General features: G+C 49.8%; 3 protein-coding genes across 3 annotated transcripts; 2 read left to right on the forward strand and 1 right to left on the reverse strand.

Moving 5' to 3' along the window:
* Positions 1–210: 210 nt before the first annotated feature.
* Positions 211–2,770, reverse strand: FMAN_05833 (putative heterokaryon incompatibility Het-C protein; the record flags this gene model as incomplete). The annotated part of the gene is made up of 5 exons (XM_041827462.1): positions 211–988; positions 1,039–2,291; positions 2,352–2,512; positions 2,569–2,596; positions 2,654–2,770. The coding sequence occupies 5 exons, from the start codon at positions 2,768–2,770 to the stop codon at positions 211–213; spliced, it is 2,337 nt and encodes a 778-aa protein (XP_041678423.1).
* A 1,939-nt stretch (positions 2,771–4,709) lies between these two features.
* On the forward strand, positions 4,710–5,913 carry FMAN_05832 (uncharacterized protein; the record flags this gene model as incomplete). The annotated part of the gene is made up of 2 exons (XM_041827463.1): positions 4,710–5,467; positions 5,520–5,913. The coding sequence occupies 2 exons, from the start codon at positions 4,710–4,712 to the stop codon at positions 5,911–5,913; spliced, it is 1,152 nt and encodes a 383-aa protein (XP_041678424.1).
* A 571-nt stretch (positions 5,914–6,484) lies between these two features.
* FMAN_05831 (putative RNA splicing factor Pad-1) lies at positions 6,485–8,332 on the forward strand (the record flags this gene model as incomplete). The annotated part of the gene is made up of 4 exons (XM_041827465.1): positions 6,485–7,143; positions 7,197–7,505; positions 7,552–8,025; positions 8,074–8,332. 4 exons carry the CDS (start codon positions 6,485–6,487, stop codon positions 8,330–8,332), a joined length of 1,701 nt encoding a protein of 566 aa, XP_041678425.1.
* Between the last annotated feature and the right edge of the window lie 1,217 nt (positions 8,333–9,549).

Genomic DNA, 9,549 nt, shown 5'->3' on the forward strand with positions numbered 1-9,549 from the left:
TATTGACGAAGTAGACATAACTTTCTTTAGTGCCACAAAAAACCAGCTGCCTCTTCTCCCCTGGGTATTGGATATCAAAACGGCCGTTACCAATTCATCTCAGCCTTTGTTCTTGGCTGACCCTAAAAGTTCCTTATCCAATCCCCTAGTCCGTAGTCGTATACATCATTCCTTCCTTACGTTTTTTATCTTGCGTTTAATCCGATCCTTCTAGTAACCGTGTCGTGAACCAGGGTACTGGCCCCATCCAGGAGGCTGCTGGCCAGGAGGCGGTCCGCCATAGCCCTGCTGACCGTACGGAGGATATTGAGGCGCACCGTATCCCGGGCCGCCGTACTGTTGAGCGGGAGGAGCTCCATATTGACCTGGGGGAGGAACCCCGTATTGACCCGGGGGAGGAGCCCCGTATTGACCCGGGGGAGCTCCGTACTGAGGTTGAGGGGGTCCTCCATAACCACCACCATATGAAGGTTGGGGTGGAGGACCACCATATCCACCTTGCTGAGAGTGTCCTGAGTTGGAAGCCGCGTAGTTGGGGTTCTGACCGTATTCAAACGAAGACTGGCTTGGTGGTGCAGGAGAGCTCGAGAGGTAGCCTGCAGCAGGATTACCATCTTTACCCTCCATCGAGTCAAGATCGCGGGTCTTGACTTGAGACCACAAGGATCCGGCAACCTTGCCATGCCCAGCATTAGCCATATCGCCAAATGTCCCATGGTTGCAGCCGCCACCGCCGATGCTGCGGCTGTTGCCCTGGACTTGGTTAAGAATGTGGTTCTTATGATTCTTGACTGAGTCGGAGGAGAGAAGATGAGCAAGCTCGTGGCGGCGGGGGTGCTCGTCAGCCCACTTCTTGACAGTCTTGAACATGTCACGTTGGATCTCGATATGATCATCCCGAGCAGCAGGGTGGTGGAAAGCACGCAGGACATCGTTGACGACTTCGTCGACAGATACGCCAGTGTTTTCCCAAGCATAGAGAACACGACTAGGATGGTTAGCTATGATGATTATTGCGGGACAGTGGGGTTGGCTTACGGAACTGTGTACTGGAGAATGGTAGCGGCGATACGTCCAGCACATGAGTTCAGGATATTGGTGAAATGGTCCTTGGATAACATGGAGTGAGTGGGATCAGAGCACTGGGGGTTGTCCCAAGGCTCATATTGAGATTTAGCACTGGCCGTGATGACGCCGGAAGAACCGTCCTTCAGAACCTTTGAGACCTGGTTGATGATAGGTCGGATGAAGGGAGCAAGAAGACCCAAGATGAAGGCAGTGAGGGTCTCGCTGATCTTCTCAAGAAGTTTCTCAAGGCCCGGGACCTTGGAAATACCGCGGCTGATGGCCTTGACAATTTTGTCGCGGAACTCGAGAATAGGATAGATCTTGCGGGCTGTCTCAACAGGATCGAAGTCGGGACTCATGCCGGGCACCTGGTTAGCATTGTCACGAGAGAGGTCACCGCGGGTTTGCTGGTAGCTCATGTTGCGCTGTTCTTGAGCTTCAGAGCTGGCCTTCAGGTCTCGAGCCTGAGCGGCGAATCCGTCACCGACACCGGGAAGCTTTGAGACCAAGCCGATGAAGTCAGAGGGACTGGACTTGATTCCAAGGAAACCTCCAAGCAGGGATCGTTCACCACCGCCACCACTGCCGGATCGATTGGAAGCGCCCTCGGCGTTCTTGAGTGCAACATCGACTTCGTCAACCTCAGACTGCGTGAAGTGATCCGAGGCCTCTCCAATGACGGAATGCAAGAAGTCGACGGCGCCAAATGTGCCGGTCACAAGGGGATATACGCGCTTTCCATGGAGGTGAATCTCGGTATGCGCACCACAATGAGGGAACACGGAATGGTAGCCAAGCTCTCGAAGGGCAAGCTCACAGTAGTTGCTGTGGGCACTGAAGTCTTCCATGGTGTGCAGCGCCTGGCCAAGACATCTCAAAGCCTCGCAGAGGTCATCCTCGTTTCCTTTCTTGGAACCACTGGTGTAAAGACGACCATAATGGATGCTTCTGGCGAAGCTGTATCGCAGATAAGCGGCGCTGGTGGCCCAATTTCCATTCTCGTTGGCGATATAGTTTTTCATGCCAGTTCGAGAGTCAATTTCGGTCTCTATCTTCTCAACGGGCCCTCGCAAACGTTTATCAAAAGTCCGCGCATCAACTCCATCTCCATAACCGAGAGGATTGTCGATGTGTTCTTCTGGACGATAGACGCCGAGACGGTCCGAGGTAACTTCGAATTCGCCGGTGGCATAGCCGTGAGCCATGAAGGAGAGAACCCAAACCTGTCGGTCAAGTAAGCATCACAGAGTCATTCATTGGAGGCGCAAAGTGACGGCTCATACAAGAATGCGAATAGTCTCGGCATTGACACCCTTCAAACTGCCGATATCAACGGCCTGGGAATAGTCGCGTAACCAATTACCAAAGTAGGTACGTTTGATAAGCATAGAAGTCCATTTCTTTCCGTGAAGGAAGGCGATCGTCTCGAGCATATCCTCAATGTCTGAAAACGATGTGAGCAACGCGATGTAGCGGGATCGATGTAGCGGGGTAATTTACCTCCATGGCGCCAGTTGTGACCTTCGACCTATGCGCATGTCAATAAGGGGAGAGAATTGGCCGTGGATGAGAATCTAATACTGACCTGGGCAATTGAAGGAATATTTCCAGCACCAAAGGCTTCAGCTTTGCCGGGAAGCAGGATGAGGCATACTGCGATCAGCAGTAACCACGAACCCCGCGGCATGGAGAATGACGGCATGGTAAGTTAGTGATGCAGCCCTATGGCGGGGCTATTGAGCAAGGGGCGTAATGCGAGTAGAGTCTAAAAGGTCTAGAGGGATAGGATAGGTAGCAAGATAAAGGACAAAATTATGGTCGCAGCAAGAGGCCAAGAGGAGGTTTAAAAACTTGATATGCCAAGAGAGGAAGAGAGTGAATGTGACATGCAGATTAGGTAGGTACCTTAGTCGACCTAGAGCAGGTCACACTGATGACGGGATTTGTTGTGGCTGGGCTCGGGGTTCGTTGCTAGGAGGGAGGGAGTAAGAAGTGGCTCCAGCTTTCAGCTCCCGAAGGTGATTCCTGATTAGCATTGGACGTGGCGCTCCTTGGGCTGATGGGATTTCCGCTTCAGGCACATGCTAAGCAGAAGCCTAGACTAAGATTGGGTAGCAAACGGTTGGGCGAGAGGCCTCTCAAGGATGAGCTTGACCTCGAATCTATTCGAGTTGATTGCGAAGCTCATCAACCCACTATCTACTTGTGGCTCGGCAATTGAAGATGAGGCTCAGCCAGACGATACGTAAACATGTCTTGGCGTTTCAATTCCCAGGGCTGTTCAATACTGAGTTGAAATATCCGTACAATACAATACAATCCATTCTAGAGATAAGACCTACGCTTACCTTGAGATAAGAAATTTGCTTGCTCCTTGAGGCCTGTGTAGGCTGACGTTGATTGCTGACTTCCAGGTTGTTGGGTGGTAAGAGGGCTCACTTACATCTATCTCTGTATTTGGGTAAATCGACTAAGGACATCATACATCACGGAGTCCCTGCAGACGTCGCACTTGACCTTTCGAGTACTGTGACATAATCCTCTCCTATACTGAAAGGCCCGCTCATATCATATTCTCAAGGTTGCACGCACGTTATGCTGTGGAAGAACCAGTGTGTAGGTAGTTAGTCAAGACGGGCTTGAGATTTGCTTGGTGGAGCTCATCGGGGCAATAAAGGAGATCCGGCTTCTTCGGAAAATAATCCTTGGCAGCACAATGCTGTAATCGGAGCACACGGATCACAGAGATTCCGCTGTTGTCTAAATAACATCCGGGTTATTTCTTGTCCCCGCTGAGGAGGTGAAGACAATTGGAACTCGTAAGCCCATCGATCGACTGATGGATATACTTTTCGGTCCCGAATTACCTAGATAGGAAAGATAGCATAAGCGAGCGATAAATTATATACATTATCTGAGTGCCTGAAAGCTGACATTTATATACGAATATTACGATTACGATGTATAGATAGGTCGAGTGTATAAAAACCTACCTCACAGTGCATGATGATATCGAGCCTTGCATGTGATGCTGTAATGTCCATGGCAAAATGCCAGATTGTTGTTACTGTGTAAATAAATCTCGATCTACTTTCAGCATCTATTACAGGCTCAGCAAGGCGTCAATTGCAGGAAATTAGGGACCGCGTTACCATCACTAGCACTTGATCATTCTCCTCAACCTCAACCGTCCAAAGACCAATCGTCCACCGCTAATTTCAGTACAATCACTGTGTTATTTGTCGTTCCGGCAAATACTCTGATATCAGGTCTTTCATCCCGATGTTGTGGCATGTTTTATGGCCATTGTAGCGCCACTCTACTGCTAACACGGATGGGGATCCTCATTAAAAAAAAATATCCCCTGGATGGACCCCTGTGCGGCGACATTGACTTGCCGCTCACGCCGCCCTTTCATTCATTCCCTTGACTAGTTATTTGATAATAAACCTTTTTTAAACTTAATCCTTAACCCTCCTCCCAAGGTTTCAATCATTCTATCCCTCACTCTCCTTCAGTTTCCCTCCCTTTTCAATCCTCCTTGGTTGTCGACAAGGAGCATCTCTGCTTGTGCGCTGCTTCGATCGCCTTGTTTCCCATCCTCACCTCGACCCGTACGTTCCGACCGCTGCTTCAACAAAATGCCTGGACGTACTCTACCAACTTTCACTCGCGCTGAGGTGGAAGCGCATAACACGGGTGACTCCTGCTATGTCACCATCGGCAACAAGGTCTACGATATCACCGATTTTGTTGAGGATCATCCTGGCGGTCCCGAATATATTCTCGAATACGCCGGCCGTGACATCGAAGAGATCCTCAAAGATTCTGATTCTCATACACACTCTGACTCTGCCTACGAGATTCTCGATGAGAACCTTGTCGGATTTCTCGTCTCTGAAAAGGCTGTAAATGGACACGCCAACGGAAAGGCCAACGGCAACGGAAACGCAAAGTTGCCCAATGGTGAAGCCAACGGAGTCGCCAATGGCTCCGTCCACCCCCGAACCGGAATGTCTTGCGCGGAGGACTTGAGCAAGGATACAGACTATAATCTGGACTACAAGAAGAACAAGTTCCTCGACCTGAACCGACCCCTCTTCCCTCAGATCTGGTTCGGTGGTTTCTCCAAAGAATTCTATCTTGACCAGGTCCATCGCCCTCGCCACTACAAAGGAGGCCAGTCTGCGCCTCTGTTTGGTAACTTCCTTGAGCCTCTCTCCAAGACCGCCTGGTGGGTTGTTCCTATGGTCTGGCTGCCTTGCGTTGCGTACGGTACCTGGGTTGCTTCTCAAGGGTTTGACAACCAGCTCTTCACCTTGGGCTACTGGCTATTTGGCGTGTTCTTCTGGACCATCATTGAATATGTCCTGCATCGCTTCCTGTTCCATCTTGACTAGTATGTTTTCCGATTATTTATTCACTCCCGAGTTTGCCGCTGACTGTTATAGCTACCTGCCCGACAACCGTGTTGGAATCACACTTCATTTCATCCTTCACGGCATCCATCATTATCTCCCTATGGACAAGTATCGTCTTGTTATGCCTCCCACGCTCTTCGCTGCTTTGGCTGCTCCTTTTTGGAAGTTTGCACATGCTGTACTCTTCCACAACTGGTATGCTGCTACTGCAGCCTACTGTGGCGGTATCTTTGGATACGTCTGCTACGATCTCACACATTACTTCCTTCACCACCAGGACCTTCCTCTGTGGTACAAGGAACTCAAGAAGTACCATCTTGCTCACCACTTCCTTGACTATGAACTCGGTTTCGGTGTGACGAGCAAGTTCTGGGACAGTGTGTTTGGCACTGAGCTGATCTACAACACCAAGAAGACGAAATAAGTCTGTAATAATGTACGAAATCTGCCTGGCGCAAGGAGAACCAATTCAAGCCAGGACACAGTATATATCTGTCTTGCTTCCATAGTAGTTGGTGAACACTGGGTTGTACGGAGCAGTCATGATTTTATGGATGGTAACGAACATGGTGGTCACTGACATTAATGGCGATGAATCATTCTCATAAATAGTTTTAATGGTTGGGACTGGTTTGCCCAATGGGTCGGTCTATTCTTGGACAGAGTTATTTTAATAATGAACCTTTTATTGGATAACTAGGTATTTTCTGCTTCTCTCCATTGCTTCTCTGCTTCTCTGTATCTCGCGGCATGGCCGACGTGGTGGCTGCTATAATCGCCACGTGTCTCGTCACGTGCAAGCCATTGGGACTTTCCGTCCAGCCAAAAGCTTGACCCATCAGGAGTTTTCAAGGCAACTTCCTCCAAAAAACTTCTCACCCGACGACAATAATTATCAAATCACCCAACATTCGAGACTCACAAGCAAACGCATACCTGGTGCTAAATCACAAACGAGCCCTAAATCGGAGTTTTCCCAGACTTACGCAGACATCATGGCTACCTTGGACGTGGAAGCACTCCTGGATGCCACCGCTAAGGATACCTCTGAACAGAAGACTAAGAGCCCTGTAGAGGATAGAGCGCGAGACGAGGCCGAACGGAGGGACAGGGAACGTGATCGTGGCCGTGATAGAGACGGAAGTCGACATCGCGACCGCGATCATGGGCGACGCCGAGATCGCAGGGACAGCCCTAACCGAAGCCGTAGGGGTACACCCGATGTAGGAACGCCTCGAAGCGATGCTGGAAGCCATAAGAGTAGGAGGAGAAGCCGTAGCCGCGATAGCGACCGTCGTCAATCACGCCGAAACAGAGATGGTGATTACTACAGAGGTGGACGACGTTCACGCTCACGATCTCGCTCTCCTTACCGCCATTACCGTCCCCGTGACGACAGGGATCACCGTGATCGCAGAGACCGCGACCGAAGAAACCGCGATTATGGACGCGGTCGTGATGACGAACGTCGCGAAACTAAACGTGAAGAAGGCAACCCCCAGCTTACCGAGGATGAAAGGGATCGTCGCACTGTTTTTGTGCAGCAGCTTGCTGCTCGTCTGCGCACTCGCGAACTCAAGGAATTCTTTGAGAAGGTTGGACCTGTCAATGAGGCCCAAATTGTCAAGGACCGTATTAGCCAAAGATCCAAAGGGTAAGCCAAGCCAAACAAACTTATTCGAGAGTCTGATCACTAACAATGTGCAGAGTTGGTTATGTCGAGTTCAAGAATGAGGAATCCGTTACCCAGGCTCTTCAACTTACTGGACAGAAGCTTTTAGGTATTCCTGTCATCGTACAAGTCACAGAAGCCGAGAAGAACCGGCAAGCCCGAAACCCTGAAGCTTCGGGACCTCACCCCAATTCTATCCCTTTCCACCGCCTTTATGTCGGCAACATCCACTTCAACGTTACCGAGCAAGACTTGCAGGCTGTCTTTGAGCCATTTGGTGAGCTTGAATTTGTTCAACTCCAGAAAGATGAGAACGGCCGCAGCCGCGGCTATGGCTTTGTCCAGTAAGTTCTTCTATCCATTCACTGTACTAAAAACTGACATTCCCAGGTTCCGTGATGCTGGTCAGGCACGAGAGGCGCTGGAGAAGATGAACGGCTTTGATCTAGCTGGACGTCCTATCCGCGTCGGACTCGGAAACGATAAGTTTACCCCTGAGAGTACTGCCAACATGTTGCAGAGATTTTCCGGACAGAATCAAAACCAGAACTTTCAAGGTTCAGCATTCTCTGGTTCCGGCGGACGAGGCCCCCAGTCCTCAACCTTCGACCGAGCTGGCGGTCGAGACAACGAGAAGACTGGAGGTGCTAGTGCTCTTGATGACACCGACGTCGCTGGTGTGAACTTTAACAACTATAGTCGCGATGCATTGATGAGGAAACTCGCTCGAACCGATGATAGCGCCACCAACGGCCATGACGAGCGCCAGGTGCTTAAACCCAAGACGGAGACGAAGCCATTGCCTGTTAATGTCAACATGGCCAGTCGCTGTGTTGTGTTGCACAACATGTTTGATCCTGAAGAGTACGTGTCTCTGCCATTTCACTTTGCACAAATGCTGACATTTCGTAGAGAGGAGGGCACCGATTGGGTCAAGGAGCTTGAGGACGATGTTCGTCAAGAGGCCGAGAGCAAGTATGGACATGTGGTTCACATCTCGGCTGACCCCAACTCCAAGGGTGACATCTATCTCAAATTTGACAAAGTCCAGGGAGGCGAGAATGCCATCAAGGGCCTAAATGGCCGATACTTCGGCGGACGAATGATCGACGCGTCTCCTGTTGTAGATGCCGTCTACAGCAGTTTGTTCTCACGTACCCGGGCAATCTAAGCTAATATTTGGCTTGTCAACATCGCTCTCTAGGACTCTCGCAGGTTAGCAGAGTCCATATCAACTGGCTGAAGAGCACCACTAAGAATTCCTGGTGATCAACAGACTTGAAGTCTCCGCTTTTTCCGGATTTCCCTCCGTTGTCATCTAAAGACGATCCTCGAACATGACTCCCACCATCAAAAATTACGACTCTCATCTCACACATCAAGGTTTTCAAGTTTCGAAACATCACATATCTTTTTAACCAAATCACGGTGTCGCAGGTTTCCGCCCCATATCCCGACCTACCATATCTGGACCCGATGCGCACGCGCTCTCTCATCCGGATCAATGATCGAACTCCAGGTTCAGCACTCGTTTAGTCGCAAGGACCTTTGCTGATGTCTGTACCCTAGGAAGTCTTCCCCTTTTAATCGAGAAGGGGCAGCAACCCAGTTTTGCACCTTTATTATCTGAATAGTTTGCTACAATATAGAATGTCTTGAGAGTGATGATTTATTATCTTTATTGTGACCATGTACAGTGATATACAAAAGGTAAGGGGGATATGAAACGTGGTCATTGCTTTACTGATAATGTTCAGTGGCCCTCATTATTACATCTCCTGCCTCATAACGGACGCGGCGCGCCCTGTGTGATATTTACAGATCATATCGATTCACCAGGAGCAGAGTACCTGATGAGAAGAGACATGCTCTTGGGTCTAGTGTAAGTCTTGACGGTGGTCTCGAGGTATTGTGTAGTGTTGAAAACAGTGAACTTGACTCTCTTTGCCCCCGATCTATTTCAACCATAAACTCAACCTGAAGGCGCTCCGTGGTGTTAATTAAAGTGCATTGCTTGAACATATCAGCCTGTTTCAATCTCACTCTGTCTCATCCCTTCGCCTATTGTTTCGACGAGCGTTCGTCTCGATCTTTGTTTCCGAGTCTCAACTGGCTGATTGTCTACTCTTCTCTTGACCTCTAAGTCAGACACCGTAGCAAGTGCTATTGTGTGTAGAGAGCTCTCTTTGAATTGTCCTATTGATCACTCTTAGTGAGGTTCCTGATCCCCAACCTTGTTCTACTAGGCCGAGCCCGGTTTCCTGAGCTGCCGGTCAGTGACAGTGTCAGTGTCAGTGTCAGTGTCAGTGCCAGTGCCAGGCAACCGAGGAGTCAGTCACCTTGAAAGGGAACTTTTTAGGAGGATATATTTTAGGACCTCCATGGTTC

Source organism: Fusarium mangiferae (genome assembly GCF_900044065.1).
Source record: "Fusarium mangiferae strain MRC7560 genome assembly, contig: FMAN_scaffold002, whole genome shotgun sequence".
NCBI classification, from domain to species: Eukaryota; Fungi; Ascomycota; class Sordariomycetes; order Hypocreales; family Nectriaceae; genus Fusarium; species Fusarium mangiferae.